Source organism: Chiroxiphia lanceolata, chromosome 22 (genome assembly GCF_009829145.1).
Source record: "Chiroxiphia lanceolata isolate bChiLan1 chromosome 22, bChiLan1.pri, whole genome shotgun sequence".
Classification (NCBI taxonomy): Eukaryota; Metazoa; Chordata; class Aves; order Passeriformes; family Pipridae; genus Chiroxiphia; species Chiroxiphia lanceolata.
In genome coordinates this window covers 1,159,842-1,182,690 of record NC_045658.1, presented here as the reverse complement: position 1 = coordinate 1,182,690, position 22,849 = coordinate 1,159,842, and the positions used below count along the sequence as shown (strand labels likewise).

The window sequence follows — 22,849 nt, the reverse complement described above, 5'->3', positions numbered from 1 at the left end:
CAGCTTTAGTGATTCCATGATTCCAAGCATGCTTATGGCAGAAAAGAAAATAATCATAGTTAGGAAAGGCAATCGAGGAGTTGTACCTTAAAGTCAAGGTTAGTTAGAAGGATTTGGGGGAAGGGGGAAAAAACAACACCCACGACGGGTCTAGCTAAAAAAATAAACTTGGAGTAAAAGCACAGCAGGAGGTCCACAGAAAGAACTTCTGTTTATTACCCCTGAAACAACTATGATGGGGAAAATATGAGTGTGGGTCACACCTCAGTTCTGCCTTGGCATGATAATCCTCACACCAGGCCGCTGAGGTGCAGATAAAAACTGCCTGAAACAGAGCAAAGGATCATCAGAAAAGGGATCCTTCCCGTGTGTGAGAACTTGTGAGCGTGTTGTGACAGTGAGTCCCCAGCTTTGAGCCAGACCTCAGCGCTGGGACTGGTGTGATTGCGGTAGGCAGTAATTACACAGTAATGAGTCATGGGGTGAAAGGCTGAGGCCAAGGGAAGGCACCGCCGAGGGCAGGAGGAGGACAAAGCAAGAGGCCAGAGCTGAGATGCAGCCTGGAGCGCTCCGGGTGGGAATTCGTGGGTACACACGGACTCAGAGCAGTTGGGGTTGGAAGGGACCTCTGGAGATCCCTCAGTCCGACCCCACTGCCAAGGTAGGGTCACCTGGGGCAGGTGACACAGGAACGCGTCCGCAGGGTTCCGACAGGGCTGAGGAGGCGGCAGCGCGGCCACGGCCCGGCGGGGCTGAGCTGAGGGCTGAGGCGGAGGGTCCGGCTGGACTGAGGGTGAGGTGGGGCTGAGGTTGAGGATCCGGCGGGGTGGTCCCAGCCCGACAGGGCTGAAGTTTGAGGGTCAGACGGGGCTGAGGGCCCCTGTTGTTGAGGGGCTGATGCTGAGGGGCCGGGGTTGGGGCTCCCAGGCGGGTCTCAGGACCGCCCCCGCCCCCCCCCAGCGCCCTCAGCGGGCAGCAATCGCCTCACGCGCCGGCGGCGGGAAGCGCGTGCGCAGCACCGCCCCCCCCGCCCCGCGCACGCGCCCTCCCCCTCCCACCCCACCCGCACGTCACGCGGGAGGGGCTGGGGGGGGGGCCGGCGTTCGAAAAATGCCCGCGACCTCCCATTGGCCGCCGGAGAGCGGGGCCACGCCCCCCGCCGCGCGCCGCGGCCACGCCCCCTCCCCTCACGGCACCGCCCCCGCCCCTCCGCTCTCCCCCCCCGGTCCCGCCGCCGCCGCCGCCATTGGAGGCGCCGCCGCTTTGTGTCCGCCGGGCCCGGTGAGTCCCGGCCCCGCCCGCCCCCGGCCCCGCGCCGGCCGCGACAGCGGGGCCGCCACCGGGAGGCCGCGGGTGGTGCGCGCGAGGCGCGGGGGCGGCCTGGCGGCGCCGCCGGAGGGGCCCCGGAACTGCCCTCAGCCCCCCTCCCCCGCGCCCTGACAGGCCCGAGGCAGCGGGGGTGTCGTGACGGGGTGTCGCGACACGCAGCGCGGGCGGGGCGCGGTGCCGCGGGGGGGCTCGGCCCGGCGCAGGCCCGAGGGGCGGCCCCGGGTGTCGCAGGGCCTGGCGGGGCCTCACAAAGGAGCTGCGGGGCCCGAGCGGCCTCAGAGCCGCCGCTGCCCCTCCGCCGGCACCGCGCGGGCCTCGGGAAGGTCAGCGGCGGAAGGGGCCGACAGGGCCGCGACACAACAAATAATCGCTATTTATAAACTTAGGCAGCGCCTCGGCCTTCCCGCCTCCCGGCCGCTTTGGCTGTGCGGGTGTTCGGGTGTTTTTCCTGCACAAAGTCACTTCCGAGAAGTGTCGCCGCTCGAGGGAAACCTCTGTCTGGCTGCGCTTCCTAAGAACAGGTCCCTAATACGCCTCGGCGGTATTAGGGACCTTACAGAGTGTGAGGCTACAGACCTGTGTGAGGCTCCCAGGCACTGCCGAGAGCCTCCCTGAGCCCAGGTGGCCACAGCCTGGGTAAAGAATGTTAATGACCCTCCTCCCCTTAGTGCACTGGCTCTGCATAGGGAAGGCTGTTAAAGTCCACTCGGGAACGGGGCTGTTCCAGACAGGCTTCCATTCCCAGTCATTATCCGTATTGACACTGCGCTGTGATTATTTTGGCCTAAAACATCACAAAGGTTTAAGGAGAGAAGGAGCAGCTACCAAAATCTCAGCTGGTGTAGCCCCACCAACTTACCTGCTTCACCTGGGGGCAGCTCCAGACCAGGGACACTGCTCTGAACAAATCCTTCTCACCTGTATTTTAACTATTTCCCCACTCACCAGTGTCTGCAAACCACTCAGCCCGTACTGGAGGAGAGGACGAGTTGGCTGATGTGGGGTTGTGGGTGTGTTCGCTCCTGTATACAGTGTAGCAGAGACTGATAGTTTGGGTAGTTTGTTTCTATCTGTGGTATTTCACAGACACTCAAGTATTTCTCACTTTTCAGGAGCATTACTGAATTATCTCTGGGTTAACAAGTGTGTCACTTGCCAGCTCTTATCTAACTATTGAGTAAGAGTTGCACTCTTTTTCCCAGCACGTGACTTTTGTTTGTTTTGACCATAAATAGTATTTTTAGCATCTTCAAGAAAGAGCTGGCCAGCAGACTTTGGCAGGCAGGTCCCATTGAGGAGGAAAAGGATCGAAAGTGCTCGTGTTTATAAAAATTGTCACTCCTCCACAAGGGGAGTGAGAGGAGAGGGAGATCAGTTCAAGAACTGAGGTGGTTGATGGACCAGGCAGGAGAGCACTGACCTTCCTCAGGTGGGACTCAAAGAAATTGGAGATCCTTGGAAAGCAGGAATGAATGGGGGTAGGAAATACACATAATTTCTTTTGAGGAGTAAATGCTTTGAAGAAAGTGGCTTTTTCCCCTTTAGCTGTATGCTAAATTATCTCCTCAATGCATCATTCACATTCCTCAGGTAGAAGCTCATTAAATTATTTTTGTCCAGAATGTTTTTTCCTCTTGTATTTTCCTTTTCAGCAGAGAGTGATGTGTAAATCTTTTGACAGTGCTTTGTTACAAGCGACCTGAGGTCCTCTGAGGATTTTAACTTCTTTGAGAGGAAATAAAAGTTTTACATTGATGGACTCTAATGTAAGGTGTGGGTAGATTTATACAGACTGTGAGGAAATAATGGCTTTTATCATATATAGTTCTGTCTGTAGGATAATAAGTGGTGGCTGAGTAACAGTTTGGGAGGAGGGTTTATACAGTGGTTTTAAGTTTAATCTATCTAGACAAGGAGGAGATGGATGGCCTGTAAAAGGTTCAGATGTAACATTTGCAGCCTAAATTTGCATTCAATTGTCAGCAGTTTGTCAAAATTCATAAAGCTGCATCCTGAATGAAGATATTTTATCCAAGATTTTCATGTTGGAGCAGTTTAAAGTTTGTGACCTAAACTTGTTTTAAACCAGAAGCTGAACCCTGTGCACTCTAATGGGGGTGATTTCATCCCTCAGCTGCTTGTGGCAGTGGCAGCCTGTGGAGAATCTGGATCAAGGATCATTTTAGCCAAAAACTGTTTAAAACTCTTGTCCCACAGAGATTGTCACTGTCACAACCCTGAGCATCAGTGCAGAGACTATTTTGAGACAGCTCTGCAAGCAGAAATTCTGCTTCATATTAATCCCTTGGCTGAAGTTTTTGGGAGAGTTTCTGGGTGTGATGGTGGTGTAATTTAAGGTGCACACTGGCTGTGACTGTGTGTGGGGACATGAGGAGAAACTCCTGGGTACAGGAACAGAAGATAATCCAGGCCATGGAGACAATCTGCTGTTAGTGCCTTCTGTGTAGGTCACAGAGTGATGGGAGAGAATCTGTAACTTGGAGTGGTTTTATACTGAGCTGGGGTGAAGAGTGGAGGTGAGGCAGGAATTTACTTCTGTTTTAATAAACTTCTTTGCAGATTGAGCTGGTTTGGGGTGGGTGGTGTCCCTCTCAGGGACGAGGTGCTGAGCTCAGCCCTGGGTGGGAGCATCAGTCTCACTCTTTTTTTTTCTTTTTTTTTTTTCCTTTTCTTTTTCTTCTTTTTTTTTCCTTTTTTTTTTTTTCTCCAATGAAAACAGCATCTGTGTGCAGAGAAGGGCAGGGTTCAGTTTTTGCTGTGCTCTGTAAAAATCAGGACAGGTAAGGTGTGAGTCTGGTTGCATTCACAGCATTTGGAGCCAGAGGCCCAGTGTTATGGGCCCCGAGGGGGGCTGGTAAACCCATGACACCCGGATTCAACCCTGAATGAAAGTGTTGTCAAATGGAAATAGATCTTTATGCTTAGAAAAACTCTCCTTTGGGTCTCTGAGTGTAGGAATTCCTGCGTTTGGACACTGGAAGCATGAGGGATTTTCTCTGTGCTCTCCTGAACCCTGATGTACGTGGAGTTTGTTGTTCCCCCATAACCCCATATAGGGAAGGAGTGGATGGAAATGGACACTGTACCACAGTCAGCCCAAGGAATGTGTTGCCTCGGAGCTCTTGGATCCGTGTCCTGGACCACTGTTCCTGTTTAATTGGAACAAGCTGCTTTTTGCAGCACCTCAGGTAGCCTGGAACAGATCCCTGGGAGCCTCCACCGCAGGAGAGCTGCAAACACAGCCCTTGGAGCTGAATCAGCTGCAAAGTCTGGGCAGCTGGGACACATCCCAGGAAATCAGTGGCCCTAAGGATGGGGATAAAACTCGGTGAATGGCAGCAGAAGAGATGGGAATGCCAGCTGTGCTCGGCCACATGCGAGGGAGTTTCCGAGCAGGTTGCCAGACAAGGATCAGAAATGGGGACTAACTTGTATTTTGTATCCAGTAGCGTATTTTATTCCCTTGCACAATTTTAGGCTGGTTTAAATGACTAAATACTCCTGGCCTGACTTAACCAAGTCCAGCTCAGTGAGCTGGAAAAGCCAAAGGCAGAGCAATGAGTGCTGGAACAGCTCAGGGAAGCAGCCGGTGACAGCACCAGCTAACTCCTGACAGATACATTTTGTGAAACACGTTTGTATCCAAGGTGTTCCTGGATATACACTGTGACCATGAGGTACTGAGAGCTGGGGGAAAGTGTCTGCTACCGGGGCTGGGTTTTTGGGGACAAGCTTCGAGGATTTCAGGGGGCCAAAAGCCTTGAAAGAGTTGGCCAGCTTGCAGTCTAGAAAGTGATGGGTTTTGGCTTGTTTGATTTGGATTTACAAAAATATTAACATTTCCTGTGCTTTTTTTAGTAGTTTCTGAGACGTTTAAATGCTCTTCAGCTTTATAGAGTAGTAAACAATTGCACAGTAATCAATAGCCTGTTTTTTAAATCCAGTTTTATTTCACTTTTTAAGCCTTTCTGATGATAACCAGTTGTTCTTGCTTGCACTGCTTCTAAGGTTGTTGGTTTTGTATCCCTTGACACCCTGCAAGTGCATAAAAACTGGTTTTACCCCTTTTTGTCCTCATTTCTAGACAGGGATCATGTACTTTATACCAGTCCCATCTGAGTGCATCAGTCACCCATTCGTGTCATGTGGCAGTAAGGGGACACCCCCCAGCTCAGGGCTGGACATGCTTCCTCATTTTTCCATTGCATATTTGCTTTCAGCCTGCTCACCCTACCCCGAGTCCCTGTGACTTGGTGTTTCCAGCAGCCTCACACTTGGATTGCCACATTCCAAACCTAATTTATCCCAAAACCTTTTCCCTCAAAGGGAGATTGAAGGCTGAGATAAGTTGAAAAATCTTATGGCCAGCAGAAATTCAAGGACTCAGCCAAACTATGCCTCAAATTAATTTTATTTTTTAATATTCTTATGTCTGTTACACTGGGGGGGGACTCCACACTTCTGAAACATTATCCAAAATGTGTCTCATTTGAAGCCTCTCTTTTTGCTCTGACAATGTGCTGATAACTCAGGAGAGGATTGCTACAGTTTTTCATAACAGTTCCTGGAAAGCTCTCTGTACCTTTGGATCTTCCATTAGTGGACGTTCCCTGAGCTGGGAGACTGGACACATTCCAGACAACCAGAAATTTGGGGGTTTTTGTTGCTTGTCAGCTCCCTGCTGGATTACCAGCTTTGGAATGACTAGTTCATCTTAGTTTGGGAACCTGTGAACCTGCAGTTCAAAGGACCTTTAGGAAAATGGGGGTGAGGAGTAACTTTCTGTGCTAGTCCTGGTGGTTGTTTCATTGCTGATGTGATTTTATTTTTCTGAGTAGACCAGATTTAAGTGTTCATGAGAGTTACCCAACAAGCACCTTGAAAACTGCATCCTCAGCTGGTGGCCTCGTCCTGCTTTCAAAGCACAACGTTTGTTTGGTGTTTGTGTAAATGCAAAATACAGTTATTATTTTCATTTTTACTATTCTTAAGAGTGATGCTTGTGATTGTAACTGTGGTTCCTGTTTAGAGCTGTCTTTTGAAATAGAGTGTTCAGGTAATGTTTTGTGCAACTTGATTTTTCTGTTAAATGAATCTATTTTATGTGGAGGGGGGAATCAGTTTTCCTGCATTGCTGTTGCAAAGCCACCTAGTTTTTTGCTTCATTATTTTGAGGGACTAAATTCAGGCCTGTTTGTGGTTGATATTTCACATCCAGTGCAGAAAACGACTTTTGATCCCTGTGTGGAAAGAAAGGGGCTGAGCAGGTGCAGTGAGATGCTCTCACAAGGTGGGGCTTGTGACTTTGCCCCTGGAGACTCTCAGTGCTTTGAAGTCAGGAGGAGATTATCCTGCTGCCCCCTTGATTCCCTTTGGAGCAGGAGATGATCCATGCAGAGGGAATCAACGATTTCTGCTGGATTCTGCCTTATTTGCCTGCGTTGTAGGCACAGAAGGGAGGAGTTGTGTTAAGTTTTACTCTTCAGAGCAAAAAGGCTCAAATGGTTTGTACACTGATCTAAACAAAGAGGTTTTTAGAACTCAGGCAATTTTAAGTCAAAGTTGGGAGTATTGTGTTTTCATGCATGTGCCATGCAGGTCACACAGTTTAAAAATAAAGAAAACCCAGGACCAGGTCAGCCACAGTGTGGCTTGTGTGTGTGTGTCATCCCAGGGAATGTGCCTTTTGTATCCCCCAACTGATTTCCCTGAGGAGGGATTTGGAGTTGTTTGTTTTAGGAGTCATTTCAAAATGTTGTCATTTTTTTAAAGGACTTCAGGCTCTGCGTGCCTGAAAAAACATTGGATATTGAGCTGAAGCCTGGTGAAAAATTTCATTTTTCCTCTCACTTTCCACACTTAAGGAAGGATTATCCCTTAAAACAGGCCAAAAAGGTGCTGGGCTGTAGTTCATATGTTCTAATAGACTATTAGTATTTTTTCCCATCCTGACATTTCACAGGAAAGCTTCATTCATCTCTTTTTTTTTTTTTGGCTTTTGGCATGTGGTGTGTTTTGATTCTTTCTGTTTTGTCTCAGAAGAAAACATCCGGTGCTGCTGGGCTTTGCTTTCCCTGGTGCTGAGACAAGTCCGTGGTTTTTCAGAGTGACTGTTCAGCTCCTGTCAGAAGTGCTTCTGATTAGGAATCCCCAGTGCTGGAAAATGAGAGGACTCTGTTTTGGGCAGGAATTGGTGTTGGTGTGGTACAGGGCAATGGGGAGAGCAGTGCTAAGTGCTGAAAAAGTGCTGAAAGTCATCTTGAAAACAGGGCTGGCAGTGATGGTGGGTCTCCGTTCAAGAGGAAAACACTCAGGTTGGGGAAAATATTTATTAAAAGTGAAAATGTGTGGAAAGTGCCTGCCTTCTGAGCAAAAACCCACCCAGAGGAGGGGAAAATGGGAGCATTTGGCTTTTTCTCTGTAAGGAAGGGAAGCACCCAGGCTGGAGGCTGGAACGGGGGAGGATGGTCCAGCCCTGGTTTGCTGGAGGTGAGGCTTTGCTTCTGAGGTTTTTGAAGGGGTGTTGAGAGGAGCTGAACGAGCCTGTTTGTGATGAGCCCTGTTCTGGGATGGAATCAGTGGAGCCCCTCTCCATAGGAGAGGCCAGTGCAGGCAGGTGGGCAACAGGTAAGAAAGGCTGTAAAAGTGTAACAGTAGTAAGGAGTGAGACTTGGTGAGGGTTAAACTAAGCTTAACCTGTTTGGCATCCATGGCAGTGTGTGTGCTTGGAGCAGAGTTTTGGAAAGCTTACCTTTTTTGGTGGAAAGCACGGAAAATGCTGGTTTGTTTGTTATCTTTTTTATCAAAAGACTCCTTCTTTAAATGCATGGGGTTTAATTTGGGGTGGGGGCATGGTTTGGGTCCCCAGTGTTTGTGTTTCCTGCCTAACAGACCAAATGGTTTCATTCCTTACTCTGTGTGTCAGCTCCTGCTCTCACCCAGCGTCACTGAGGGCCACAGTGCAATGGCTGCTTTTTGCTAACGCTTGCCCTGAATTTGAAGAGCCTTTTTAATTTTCAGCCATGTTTTAATGGAGCAGGTCTGGCTTGCACCTTCCCCAGTTCTGCTCCATCCATAGCTCTGCAGTTCCCATCCACGTTTTAGCCCCTCTGTTGAATGCAAGTGTTGCTTGTCAGTTGTGTTAGTCACGAGCTGTAAATCATTTACCCTTTTCTTTTTAATCTTTAGTTTGATAGATACGTGGACGTAGATGTTTTTGTTTTGTTAATTTTCACACCACATCTTTTCTGTACTTTAGGTTGACTCCTCACTGCACTGTGAAAACCATTAGGAAAAAGTTCCTTGGGGTTAAAACCTGGGGCTCCACAGTGTTGGGGCTAGAAATTAATTTAAATGGCGACTGATCTGTCTGAAGCTGAACCCGTGCATCATAAGGCGCTTCCACTCTTAACGGGAGCTCAGCTGATCCACACGGACAAGTTAAGTGAGGTAGGGGCTGGCCCTTTCTCCAAGCTTGCCCTTGGATCAGTCCTTGACTTCCAGTCCTGCTGAAGGTTACTCAGTACTCTTTCTCCCCTGCTTCCAGGAAACTCGACTGGGAGTCTAACAAACTCTGCGTGCCCTCCCCTGCTTTCCTGAGATGATGTATCTCTCAAAATCCTCATCTCTCATTTAATTTGGAATTGAAATTACTTCTTTTATAACCGTAAAATATGAATCTATCCTCTCCTAGTACGCTTTGAAGAAGCTGGTTTGAGGGTTACTGTGCTTTAACATCCTGAAAAATCCAAACCAGAACATTTCTACCTATGCTGCTTTGATTTGCTTTAATCCCATTTCAAACCTTTCTGATTCTTCCCAGCATCTGTAGTGATTTTCATGTGGTTTTTGTAGAAAGCTGAAGACGACACGATGCCAATCCGCCGCTCCGTGAATTCCGCTTCCCGGGAAACTCCTCCCAAGAGCAAACCTGCCGAGGGGGAAGAGGTCAAAGCAGGTATGGAACAGTTCCATAGCAGATTGTTAAAGTACATCCAAACACAGGCTTGTGTTCTGAAACTCCTGAAAAACCCTGCTGCCAAGATTAAAATATCACTAATGCTTGGCTCCTTGTCACAGGCTTTTCCAGGATTATTGGGAAGTTGTGTTTTGCAGACACTGTTTTCAGCTTGAACCCATTTGTTTTGTCTTTCATGCCCCTTGGCAAAGTCCTGACACTCCAGACATGAAAATCTGGCTAAATATAGTCCCTTTTAAGCTCGCACATCTTTTAGAGTAAAGAAATTGTGAAGTTTCAGTAGTGTCAGGATGATGGCTTGAGATCAAAAGGTAGAGTTAATGAATAGAAAAACAAAGCATTTAATTTTTTTCTTTGTTTTTCTGAACAAAAACATTTTACCACAGTGTGTCATAAAATGCAGTCTGATATTAACGTGTCTGGGCTGAGCAGCTTCACCTCAGTGTCTCAGAATGTGTCATTTCACTATTACAGTTGGTTTCACTGACTTTGTCCTCTCTGGTGTCACAATTAACTGAATTACATACGAAACCTTCTCTTAATTCACTGTGCATTTTAAGTGCCCTCGTGGGAAAACTGTGCACAGGAATGTACCAGGAATTCTTAAGCTGCACAGAGCAGTGATGGTGGGCAGCTCTTTATCCAAAACGTGTGGAATTTTGGTTTATATTCGTCTTATCTAGTAGGCAGCCCAGCCTCTAAGGCCTGTTCTCAGCTAAATATATATTTGCTAAATTGATTTCTGACTGGATTTGATTCTTCTGATACACAAGTGTTCCTGCCAGGGCATGTGCAATCTACAGCATTCCAAACCTGGAAAAATGTGATGGGATGGTAAATACCCTTCAAGTGCTTCTGGGTTTGAAAACAACTTGGTCATAAACAAAGCTACTTCATTGAATCCCAGACTGGTTTAGGTTGGCAGGGACCTTAAAGCCCATCCCATCCCACCCCCTGCCATGGGCAGGGACACCTTCCACTAGCCCAGGTTGCCCCAAGCCCTGTCCAGCTTGACCTTGGACACTTCCAGGGATGGGGCAGCCACAGCTTCTCTGGACCTGTGCCATTACCTGTGTGTGTCTGTCTACATTTCCTGTAGAGATGTATATTTTCCACCTTCCTGAGTTAAAAACACTTAGTGCTCAAAGTAGTGGTAGAATCTCAGTGTTTCATGGCAGTGGTTTCCTCCCCCCTTCCCCTCCCAGGCCTCTCTGATGAGGGACAACTGCAACAGCAACTCCTGGAGTTAAGAGGAGAACACTGGGGGAATTGGTTCATTGTGAAAATGCTACATGATATTGTTTGCAGTTTTTCTGGCATGTGGGGGTTGATTGCACTTTATTGAAGCTTTTTTTCAGTAGTTTTCTTCACTTTTTAAGTTACATTTAAATCATCTATTTAAATTAGAGAAAAGAAATCAGTGGGAAATAATTTTTGGGGTGTGTTTTAAACCTTTTTTTTCCCCCTTTACATTCCTGAAGAATAGAAACTAGTTTTGGGCAGTAACTTGATGCTTTTTCACATCTTTTAGATGCAGAAGTCACCTCTGAGGAATCTGCCTCTGCTGGAGAGGAACAAGAGACTGAAACCCTGCCTGCTGCATCCAATGAAGCAGAACAGCCAAAGGAACCTGAGAATGAAGGGAAGGGGGAAACAAAGTCCTCAGAAGAAACCAAAAAGGAGTAAGGCTTGCTTGATGCTGAATTCAGGGAATTGGATTCTGGGAATTGGATTCTGAAGGAAGTCAGGGTTTAGAGAGAGAAAGGGTGGTGGGAGAGATGGGGGAAATGGGACGAGTCCCTTAAGGAGCTCATATTTGTCAAGAAGAAGCTACTGATCATATGTAGCTGCTGTTCCAGAACACGTGAGGCTGAATATTGAGACAGGCTCTCTTTTACTCATAGAAACCTCAAAATATTCTATAAGTTATTTTAATTTAAACAATGTCAGATGTTCTGGGCTGTGGGGTTTCTTTGTTTTGTTCTTCTGTTTGTTGACTTTGTTTTAGTGCCTCTTGCCTTACTGTTGCTCTGTACGCTTCCCAAGTGAGAAGGATCAGTCCAAGGAGAAGGAGAAGAAGGTGAAGAAGACCATCCCTGCGTGGGCCACGCTCTCTGCCAGCCAGCTGGCCCGGGCACAGAAGCAGACCCAGATGGCAGCCACCTCCCGGCCCAAAATGGATGCCATTTTAACCGAGGCCATCAGGGTGAGCAGAGACCAGTGTGTCTTTGGTTCATCTGTTGCAAAGCAGAACAATGTGTGTGCCTAAAATGCACCATTTCAGCTTGCTGAGGTACAGGTGGTAGTGCCGTCTGTCAGCAGGAAAGCTGGTGTGTAAGGTGTGTGTGCTTCTGCCTGGCAGCCCGTGGAGCTGAAATGTGAGTCCATGAGGATGATGAAGGGCCCTGTAGCTGATTTCTTGGTTTAGAATTCATTTCCCTCCCTAATTACATTATGAGAAACAGCCAGGATGGCATAACCTGGTGGATTGCTGTTCTTCCAGCCCCACTCAGAACAATTCCAGTGCAGGTGGTTTCTACCTATGTTTTTTTTCTGTTCCAGGCCTGCTTTCAGAAGAGTGGCGCCTCGGTCGTTGCAATAAGGAAATACATCATCCACAAATACCCTTCCCTGGAGCTGGAGAGGAGAGGGTATCTCCTGAAGCAAGCACTGAAAAGGGAGCTGGAGAGGGGGATCATTAGGCAGGTAAGAGCTGCTTTGTGGAGCAGCACTGGAGGTGGCAGCACTGAAGGGAGACTTTACAAGGACATGTGGTGACAAGGACAAGGGGAATGACTTCAAACTGACAGAGAGTGGGTTCAGGTTGGATATGGGAAAACAATCCTTCCCTGTGAGGGTGGCACAGGCTGCCCAGAGAAGTTATGGCTGCCCCATCCCTGGAAGTGTCCAAGGCCAGATTGGATGGGGCTATTGGAAGACGTCCCTGCCCATGGCAGGGGGTGGGATGGGCTTTAGGGTCCCTTCCAACCCAAACCAGTCCATGATCCCGTGACTTACACAGGAGTTTCTTAACTCCATTAGCAGGTCTCTGGGTTGACCGTGTTCTCCCTCATGGAGGTTAATGAGCCTCTGTCTCCACTCTGTTAGACCCTGACAGAACTTCAGCACTGTTTTGTCACTCAGCTACTTTGCACAGTTGGTTTTTGTGCAATTCCTGACCGTTTCTGGGGGTTGTGTCACAGCATTGCAGCAGCACATGAGTCCAGCAGCGTGGGTTTCTAACACTGTAATTTATGCCTGTGTTATCTGCCAGGATCTCCTGCTCGGGACAGCAGAGTCTGTATTAATGTCTGGCTGCAGCTTCTGATCTTACTGAAGTTTCAGTGGGTTCAAATCAGGCCTCTGCCATCACCAGGGTGACAGTACATTCAAAATCTGTGTCATGATATCAGTGAGTCTCTCTCAAGTTGTTATTGTTCTGAGTTACCCTGAAATGGACTTTCTTTTGAACTAGGTGAAAGGAAAGGGAGCTTCTGGGAGCTTTGTGGTGGTGTCTAATGCAGGAAAAACTGTTCCAAAAGCCAGAGACAGAAAGGTAAGATGGACCATTTTAAACCATACTCTGAAAAATCTTGCACTGAAACAGATGTACCTTATGAAATGTACCTAACCCCTACACAAAGAGCGTTCTCCTCCTTGCTGTGCTTTTCCTCCCCAAGCACAGTAATTAAAACACCCTTCACCCACTCACTCAGAATCAGAAAGCTACTATGAGAACTGAAAACCGAGTTGAATAATCAAATTCTTAGTTTTAAAATGTTTACATTAAACCCCTAGGCTTTGGTTCAGAGGCAGAAAACTGAATAACCATGAAGCTCCTCCTCTGTCTTTACCTGGTAGAGAGAGATGCCTCTCAGGTATTGTAAGAGAGCTTTATGCTACTGCTGTGTCTGTTCTATTTGTTGTGTGGATAAAGGGAGTACTCCAGTCTTCAGGACTGCCAGGTGAACGTTTTTCCATGAGCTGTGAGGGCAGAGGGAGGAAGAAGAAAAAATCCTAAAGCTGCTGGAAGAAACTTGCTGATGTTGGGTGTTGTTCTGAGGCAGTCAAATGTGATGGGGCTGGTTTTTTGAGCTTCACAGTGACGGTTCCAGCACTGCTGTTCTCCACTCTGGGCTGTGCTGGGTGTGTGAAACACGTTCCCAACGCTGCAGTTACAAAATCCTTAGCTGGAATTGCCAATCCCCTGGGGGCTTAGACAGTTGAACTTAGACAGGTAACGCCTTGGTGCTCCTCTCTTACCTCCCAGGGAGACCAAGAGCCCTAAAACTGAGGGAAATGGTCACACATTTGGTGTAGGGCACTGAAGGAAGGGAATTGCATTGTAGCTCTTTAAATAGAGGCCACTGGCCCCGTGAGAAGTGTGAGCAAGGCACCTGATACCTGCTGACACATCACTTCTCTGTGCAGCTAACTGGTGTCTTTGTAGTTCCTTTCTCTGTGTGGCAGCAAAACAAATGTTTTTGGTGAATTCAGCTGGCTGGGGAGCAGCTCCCTCACTCACTGGACTGTTCCCAGAGCTGCTGCTCAGCATCAAATCACTGAACTTCAGCACATTTTCTCTATAAAGAGTGGACCTTTTTTTCCTGATCATCCTCTCTCATTGTAACAAAAGGGATGGAGGAAAACTTAGAAGGGAGCGTTGGCTTCAATCAAGCTCTTTTTGTGTTATCTCAAAAAAAATGGACTCGTGTTTAGCTGCTCATTTTGGGGAAGATTTGATCTGTGTAAATGGGTCCTGCCTTTGATGGGTTTTAATTTTCATATCAGAAAGGGTTGTAAAGCACTGGAACAGGCTGCCCAGGGCAGTGGTGGAATCACCATCCCTGGAAGTGTTCGAGAAATGTGTGGATGTGGCCCTTGGGGACATGTTTAGTGGTGGCCCTGGCAGCACAGGGGGAATGGTTGGACTCAATGATTTTAAGCTTAATGATTCTGTGATTCTATGATTTTTCTCCTGTCTCATTGAAGGGTAGCAGAGGAAAAATTTCTATAGAAAGAGGAAGGAAATCATTAAAAATATGTGAAATACTCAGCAATTTGTATTTGTAAAGCTTTCCTAAGACTCCTATGAAAATTCAGCCAAATTTGCTCCATTTCACTTAAAGTTTTAAAGTTGTTAATTTAGAGAGCTGCCTTACAGCACCTAGTTTTCCAGCTCTGTGGCCATGGTCAGGAGCTCTTCTCCCCACCTGTGCATTGCTGGTGCAGAAATGCAGAGTGTTGGGCCTCACTGATGTGTTAAAGTGTGTGTGTTTCAGAAAAGCACCTCCGCCCCGACTGCAGAGCAGCAGGTGAAGCTGGAGGACGTCCTGCCCCTGGCCTTCACCCGCCTGTGTGAGCCCAAGGAAGCTTCTTACAGCCTGATCAAGAAATACGTGTCTCAGTATTACCCCAAACTCAAAGTAGATGTAAGGTAGGTGCTGGAGTCCTTTAGCAAGCAGAGGAGCAGGGAAACTCAGTCTTCCTCTGGCTCTGCCTGCCTTTGTGGTGATTCAGTCCTGTATTTGAGCAGCCGGGTGCTGCTCTGAGTTGCAGAGCCTGTGGAAAGCTCGAGGAAAAGCGGTGCCTTTTTCTGCATCCCTTCACGCCCAGTCTTTGTTCCTGGCACTGACAGCAGTGCTGCTCTGCACACCTTGGCCAAAACCACATCCCCTTAGCTATAGGGATGTAAAGGCCTCTGCTCAGGATCTCATCCCACTTGGTTCTGGATGCTTCAGCTGGCACACGTGTCCAGTAATCTTGGAGTTTGCCTGTAGGGAGCGAGTCGAGGCTTGGGAAGCAAAACTAGGAGAACCCCGTGTGTCCCCTCTAACAGGGGCTTGTCTCAGCCCCTTGGTTACCTGTGAGCAGACTGACTGCCCACCACATCCAGGTGTGCTGTTCCAAGGGAGGGAATCCTGCCCAGGGCAGGTGCCTGTTCCTGGCTGTGGCACCGAGCAGGCGCCGCAGCTCAGCTCCCGCGGCGCTGCCGTGTTCCATGTCATGAGCCCGCTGACAGGTCTCCATTTAACGTGTCTGGATGTGGGCAGACAGCACGGTGAGCGCTACTCTGCTCACACTCTGCAAACTGTTGTTTCTCTGTTTGTTTTTGAAGCTGTCAGTGTGTGTCAGTAAAGCTTTCTCCTCCTGTGTTTCAGGCCCCAGCTGTTGAAGAATGCCCTGCAAAGAGCTGTAGAGAAGGGCCAGTTAGAGCAGATCACAGGGAAAGGAGCGTCTGGGACATTCCAGGTCAGAGACTGAGTTCCTCTTCTGTTGACCACAAGCCTTGGATGTCAGTGACTGCGCCCTCTCCCCCCATCACTGGGTACCCCTTTCTCCAGCAGCCTGGCACGTTCAGGACTTGTCCAACTCTGAAGCAGTAGGACTCTTGATCTCCTCTTGGTCTCCATTTCAGGAGCAGACCCCCCGTTTCCTTGCTGAGCGTGCTGTACACGCTGCCTCAGCTCTGACTCACCAGCACAGTAGGGAGCTGGGGGGGGTAAGCCTTCCTTTCCATCCCTCACTTGAAGTGCAGCAGGTACCCCAGACGCCTGCTGTGTCTTTTACGTCTGTGCCACAGAAGTCCTTGGGTACATTTGGTCCGTGGGATGGAGGATGATGTGATTTGTTTTGCTTTATTCCCTCCCCTGAGCGATAGGCCCTTAGACTTGCAGTGTGTTTGGGGACTGGGATGAGGTGTTGCTGATAAGCCCCCCAGGCCAGCTGACTGACTAGGCCTGGCCTCCCACTTAAAGCTGGGAGAGCAGCGTTCCCTGTGCAGTGTTTTAATATTAAACGTATCTGTGCTAATGCAGGAGCGCCGACCCACCTGGTGCAGAGGAGTTGTCCTGACCTGGTTTGGGAGAATTTTGTCTTGATGCTTTTCTCTTCCTCCTTGGAAAATAGCTGAAGAAATCAGGGGAGAAGCCCCTGCTGGGTGGGACTCTGATGGAAGACGCCATCCTGTCTGCTATTGTGGCCATGAACGAACCGAAGACCTGCTCCACCACAGCGCTGAAGAAGTATATCCTGGAAAATTACCCAGGGACCAACTCCAACTTCCAGGGTAAAGTACCCATCCATGTAATGCTTTGACTGCTGAGAGGGAGAGTCCTGCAGCTGCAGATGTGCCTGTGCAGCACCTTTAAACTATTCCATCAAGCTTGCAGGGAGCTGCAGCTGCTCAGCTCCTTGTGCTGTAGAGATGCTCAGTGGTTTTAATTCCCATCAATCCCTTTCAAGCCGGACAAAGGCCAGTTTCTGAGTCAGAATGCACGATTCTCTTGTCTGTAGCCAGGAAGGGGGAATAATATTCAAGTACTTTATTGTTCTTAAATCACCAAGTTGATTTCATCTGTCTCTCTCTGTTTTGAAAGGCAACATCTTGGTATCAATGCAGTTCCTAATAGCTTTTTATTTAGAGAAGTTGCATAGTCTGACTTCTAAAAAAATTCCTGAGCACCCCTCTTACTGATTTGTTCGAAGTCCTTGTTTGGCTTTGATTTTTAAAAGGTCAAGCAGATGAGGAGAGAAATTAATCCTGTTGTATTTGGGAGGAGGTTTGGCATGTCTTTGTTCCCAGGAGCAACACTAATGTCTGGTTTGACTTTTGCTTTAGCAGAAGCAATGCTATCAGAGCCTTTAAAGCTGATCTTGGAATGGCTTATTTGGGTAATTTGGGCTGAGCCCCGATGCAGCTGGAGGTCAGTTGAAGCAGGCTGAGCTCCCAGCAGTCTCTCCTTGAGTCAAACCTGAAGGTAGATCAGTTTGTTCCTGTGGTGTCACAGAGCTGGTGCCAGTGCTCAGGACAAGGGGCTGGAGAGGAGATTGTTGATCCTGCCCTCTGCACTTGGAGCTGAAGCACAGCATCAGCACAGCTGTTTGGTGCAGGGCTTACTGATACACAGCACACGTTCCAGGGCTAAAGAAGTTGCCTGAGGCCTTCTGCCAATTAGAGACTGATGTCAACTGTGACTTCTTAATCTTGGGGCAGGGAAAAGAGCTTCCAGGCTTCCTAAGTGGAATAAACCTTCCTGGAATGGTTTATTTTCAGGACCATTGGAAATGTCCCTGGTCCTTAGAGGGCTGTGCTGAGCCAGCCTCCACTGCTTGTCACTCCTGCAAGGCAGATAAAGAAATCTCAGCTGCAATCTGTTGTTTTCTTTCTCCTTCCGTTACGTAAAAGGAATTTTGATGATCTCTGCTTTGTTCTGAGAGCAACTGGAGGAAGATCTGATGAGATGAGAAAGCAGAGCCAGAGCTCAGCTCTCCTCCCCAGTTTATACCTCATCTTATAACTGGACTTGACTGGCGTCAAATCCTTTACATGCTGCTGTTACTCTTTGGTACCCAGAGTAAAACCAGCCTTGTGGTTATAACCATAAACCTCTTTGGAATGTGCTTGAGGGCAGACCTCGCTTTTCCCTGGGTTTGGAGGGAGCTCAATATATAAATGGCCCCTCTAATTCAAGCTGGAAATGGTTCTGAACTGACTAAACAACCTCAGCCCTTTGCCACAGAGAAAGATCCCCTGTACTTACTGTTTGAGTTACAATTCTTACACAGTGCACAATGGAATGGCTGAAATAAAAGTCTGGAATGACAGACTGGAATAAAAAGTGCATTTGTTGTATTTCTAGACCAAATATTTTACCCTTTAAAAAACAAAACAAAAAGCAAACCACAGAACAGGGAAGGATGTAGCACACATGACATTCAGAACATGAGGAGGGCAAAAACAGGGGAAAAGGCTTGTTTTTAAAAAAAACCCTTTGGAGGACAGGGTGAAGAAAGCTGAGACCTGGGTTAAATTTGGACAGAAGTAGTTATATGAATGCATTTGAAGGAGCATCCCTTGATCATGACATAGAAACATGCACCACTCTTGACTTCTTCCCTTGAGAATGTAGAGCTACACTTGCCATGTGCTCAGGAACAAACACTTGTATCTTACTTGAAAATTGACTGTGAGAGGATTTCCCATCCTGACTCCAGCTCTGCTTTCAGAGGGCACTGCAGAGAGCAGTGAAGTCAGACAAGAGGACAAAGATAGTAACAGCCTTTCTCTGATTTCTTTTCTCTTTCACAGTGCATCTACTGAAGAGAACCCTGCAGAAATGTGAGAAGAATGGCTGGATGGAGCAAATTTCTGGCAAGGGCTTCAGTGGAACCTTTCAGCTTTGCTTCCCTTATTATCCCAGGTAAAGAGCTTGGCTGTAAAATGATGTTCAAGAGAAGTGTTGCACGGGTCAGGTGGCGGAGCTGAGGTTCCTGAGCCAACCTTCTATTTACAGGGAGGTTGTGGGGGGTTTAATAACTGATGAACTGCCAAATTGTCACCCTTACTCTGGATAATGACATTGCTTGGGTGTCTGACTGTGGGTGAGCATAAAGCTGATTTCATTAGCAAGGGAAGCTTTTAAGGGCAGTAAAAATGCTGGGCTCAGTATTCTCAGGTAGCCTGCCCTGGTGCTTTTGTTGCAGGCTGGGGCTATTTAAGTGTTCCAGTGCTAAAACAGACTCACCTGAGCAGGGAGTGTGGTGGGTTCTCAGCACAAGGCTGCTCCTAAGGAGCAGGACCCAGCTGTTAGCCTTCCTGAAGGGAGGGGAATGGGAGGAGGGAGCGTGACCTAGATTAGCTGCTGTGAGCCTAAACCAGCCTTTCTGCTCCTGCTGGGAGCTGATATTGTGCTGGGCCCTGTGGAGCACCGGGATGGGCACTTGGTGTCCCAGGAAGAGCCAAATGGCAGCATAGTCAATAAAGTCTCTACTCCCCACCTTCCTTTATTGCACACACACAGAGACCTCACAGCTTCAGCCCACGTTCAGTCCCTGAAGTCTGATCCTACCCCTTTGTTGTCTGTCCCCCTGGGTTTGCAGTGAAGGAGAAATGAGGGAGAGAGCCAGAGAAGAGGCAGCTTAAGCCTGGGACATTCCCAAGCTGTTGTGCTTCTGCCATTGCAGAGAGTAAGGAATGTTGGTTTGGGATAGCAGCAATCACAGAATTCTGGGGGCATTTCTGGATTAGGCTCAAAGCTGTAACCTTAGGGGGAGTCTGCTGTGTCAGATGAGAGCCAGACTTATCCAAGGCCTGCCAACCCTGGAGTCATATCCTTAGAAGCAAATCACACTCTGACCAGACCCCTTTTGTAGCCCAGATGTGCTCTACCCAGAGAAGCAGCAGGATGAGGACTCCGAGGAATCTGATGAGGAAGAAGAGGAGGAATCTGAGGAGGAAGAAGAATCTGAAGAGGAAGAGTCTGAGGAGGAAGAGCCCCCACCAAAGAAGAGGTATGGCAGCATGAGAGATGAGTGGGCTCCTTTGGATGAAATAAAAGTGTCTGTCAGAGCTGTAGAGTGCTCAGGTGACTCTTGGTGTGGTCATTTATCCACAGGGCTGTTACTCAGAGGTGTTGGAAGAAGTTTCTAATTATTCCTTGCTCCAGAGATACTGATCTCCCCCATTCCATAATTTGAAGCTTTCGTCTTTCTTCCTCCAGATGAGAGAGAGCCTGTGTTTGTTCTTCATATTGCCTTTAGTCTCCTGCTTTATAAAGTGTGATGTTTTACATGGGACTTTTTGTATTTACTAAGTGTTTCCTTAGGAAAACTCTTCCCTACAGTATTATTTGCAGCTCTGTAGCCAGATTAGACCTGCCCTCACTCAGAATGTGGATTTAAGATGAGTGTTGTTCATTAAGTAATGAAATTCCATTTAGAGAGGAGAGTGCTTAGGGCTCTTAATTGTTCTGACAGCTCACTGATTCACTGTCATTATTTATTTGTTTATTTGCCTAAGGAAGGGGCTGGAAACCTCTATGGCAGAGCTCTGTGGGGATGGGAAGAGCTCAGCGTGGTGAGAGCTACCGGAGGAGCTCTTGTTCTTTGGGATGTAGCTCATGGAATGTGCTGCTGCGGGAGGAGCAGCCGTGGCAAAGAACAGGGATGCCAAGATCTGCCTCGTTAATGCAAATTGTTGACAGCAGCTCTGCTCCTGGTACCCTCACACCTCCACTGAGCTCCTGTGCTCTCTCTTCCTGACAGGATGCAGAAGAGGCCACCTCCCAAATCCCGGAGCAGGGCCCCTCCGATGAAGCGAAGAGAGTCCAAACCCAAGCCAAGGAAAACCCCCGCAGCCCGCCGGGGGAAAGCAAAGCCCCCTCCCAAGGTTAAAACCCCTGCTAAGAAAGCCAAACCAGCAGCCCCAGCCATCAAGAAACCCTCTGGTGGCAGCTCTTCCAAGAAACCAGCAGCCAGCGGGAGGAAGGAAGTGAAACCCTCTGCTAAGGGCAAATCCACCATGAGGAAATCTCTCCGGGCAAAAAAGTAAAATGTTTCCAGTGTCAGGGAACCCCATGGTCAAATCCACAATCTTGTTTTATAAGTCAACGTGCATTTGTATTTTAGTTCTGATGCTTAAACACTTCTTTAATTTTTTTTTATTTTTGTTTTCTTGAATGATGGGGGAAAAGCTGAAAACTAAATCAAACCGCCCCGAGCGTTCGGTAGATCTCGATGCTGTGCCTCGTGCCTGCCCCTCCCCTGGAACGAGTCATCTTTAGTTTCTGCAATAATTTTAGGACTTTTCTAGGACGTCTCTAATCTGTACATTTACGGTGTTCCGCGTGGGTTCCGGGGGGAGGGTTGGCTTTTAAAACAATTCTTCAAAGAAGATCTTTATATCTTTAGACAGCAGGAACAGGATGACTGGGGGAATGTGATTCTTTAATGGGAAGGTGCCGCGGCAGAAGAGTCCTCCCTAGATCCCTGCATGCCGAGGGCCTTGGCGCTTCCGTGGGGAGCCGTGTACATACAGCACTTGCACTGAGCCCCGAGGTGCTGCTTTCCTCAGAGCCACGGGCTGAGGGGGTGGCACATCCAGCTCCTCCCGACCAGCCAGGGCTGTGTGACGAGGGTGAGTCGCATCTTCGGCCTCTCCTGAGGGTCTGGTGCCAGAGGGGCTCCAAAAGGGGCAGTTCTCGATCAGGCGGGTGATTTGAGTTAGTGTTTCCACACCACATCTGTTACCTTGAAACCAAAATATATCAAAGTCTTCTTGAATCCAACTTTCAGATGTTTTTAAGAGATGAAAAAGCCTGAGTTTGTCCCCTCTTGTTTACCCTTTTTTAAAGAGAAGTTGGAGAGCTATACAATTGCTAATGTAGAGATGTTGATAAGTGAAGAACATGCGGTTTGCTAAAATAAAATGAAACTAGATTCCAGGCCTGCTTCCTGTGTCCTTTCTCTCCTCGCCACAGCTTCTCCTCCTGGAAAGGCGGAGAGGAGGGAATACAGTCACCACGGATTGCTGCAGATCTTTGTTAAAAGCACAGTGCCAGCATGATTTAGTCTGAGCCCCTGCCAAGCTCTGTCGTTGGACCAGCTCCTGACCTTTCTCTTCCCTGGTTTTTCTGGAGACAAAGGTGAGCAAGAAGGAAGCTCTGTTGGAACCTCTTGCTGCTCCTCTTCCCCCTGTGGGATCAGTGGGGACAAAAAAAGCCCAGCTGAAACCTCCTCCCCCTGCCCTGCTCAACACAGCAGCACCTTCAAAGCACATCTTTCCACGTCCCCGGCTCTGCCGTGCCCAGGGCAGCAATTCCAATGGGATCTGACAGCCTCCAACGTGCCTTTGCAAAGAGCTGTGCACGTACCGTGCTGTGAGGAGGGGAATTGCACACACAGAAAGGGAGAAAATAGCCTTATTGAATTTATTCTTTTCAGTTGCCGTCCCAGTGTGCTGCCTCTAACAACGGAGAGTTAAAAAAATTCGTATAGAAACAGCTCAAATTGTTCCCGGCCCTGTAAGGAGGGTGCAAACAGCAGGCTAAAAGTCACAGCTGATGGGAAAGAGAGAGTGAAAGCTCCAATCAAAGAATAATCCACAGGGATGTAAAGCAATTAGAGACATTAGTTAATGGCTCGTTCCTGGGGCTACTTGTGCTGAAAAAGCACGGGGTTTGTTGGCGTTGCAGTGAGTCAAATCTGAGAAACTTCTCTCAGTGGTAGGATATTTATGGGGACGAGGAGTCCTCACTCAACCACTGGGTGTTTTGCCACCTCCCTCTTCCCAGTAACATTCCAACACCAACAACACCACAGATTTTTTTTTAAAAAACCACTGCTCTGGGTGACACCTGTTTTTCACACCTGAGCAAGTGCACCTCAAACTTTGAGTGGAGCCAAAACCAGCTGTTGGCTCCCTTGGTCATCACCAGATTCTTTGGCTGTGGTTTGAATTAGGTGATTTGTGCACACTGAGCCAAAGCCAAAAGCCACAGAGCTGGTTGTATTTAATCCAAAGGATTGATCCCTGCTTCCCAGGTTGGAAAACCTTCATTACCAACACAGCAAGCACATCCAGGGAGGTTCATGCTGCCTCCGCCGCTCGCTCTTCTCCAGTCTCCGCTTCCTGGCCAGACTGGGCTCCGTTATGTTATTTCTTCAGCCCCATCTGTCCTGTTTTTTCCTTTTTTCCCCCGTTTCTACGCTCTCGATTGTTCCGGTGGCTCTGCCAGCACA

The 22,849-nt window shown here is 48.3% G+C and overlaps 1 protein-coding gene across 5 annotated transcripts; it reads left to right on the top strand.

Annotated features, from left to right (window-relative positions):
• The first annotated feature begins 1,202 nt into the window (after positions 1-1,202).
• Positions 1,203-21,552, top strand: HP1BP3 (heterochromatin protein 1 binding protein 3). Of its 5 annotated transcripts, none has more exons than XM_032709255.1 (13): positions 1,203-1,281; positions 8,609-8,799; positions 9,205-9,307; positions 10,860-11,010; positions 11,375-11,534; positions 11,891-12,034; positions 12,804-12,884; positions 14,611-14,765; positions 15,490-15,580; positions 16,238-16,397; positions 18,420-18,531; positions 19,484-19,621; positions 20,375-21,552. In XM_032709255.1, exons 2-13 carry the CDS (start codon positions 8,704-8,706, stop codon positions 20,658-20,660), a joined length of 1,677 nt encoding a protein of 558 aa, XP_032565146.1. In that variant the 5' UTR covers positions 1,203-1,281; positions 8,609-8,703; the 3' UTR covers positions 20,661-21,552. The 5 variants fall into 5 exon arrangements, with proteins under 5 accessions (XP_032565146.1, XP_032565151.1, XP_032565150.1 ...); XM_032709258.1 differs by lacking the exon at positions 1,203-1,281 and adding an exon at positions 4,061-4,130; XM_032709259.1 differs by lacking the exon at positions 8,609-8,799 and having other exon boundaries at positions 1,214-1,281.
• Positions 21,553-22,849: the final 1,297 nt, after the last annotated feature.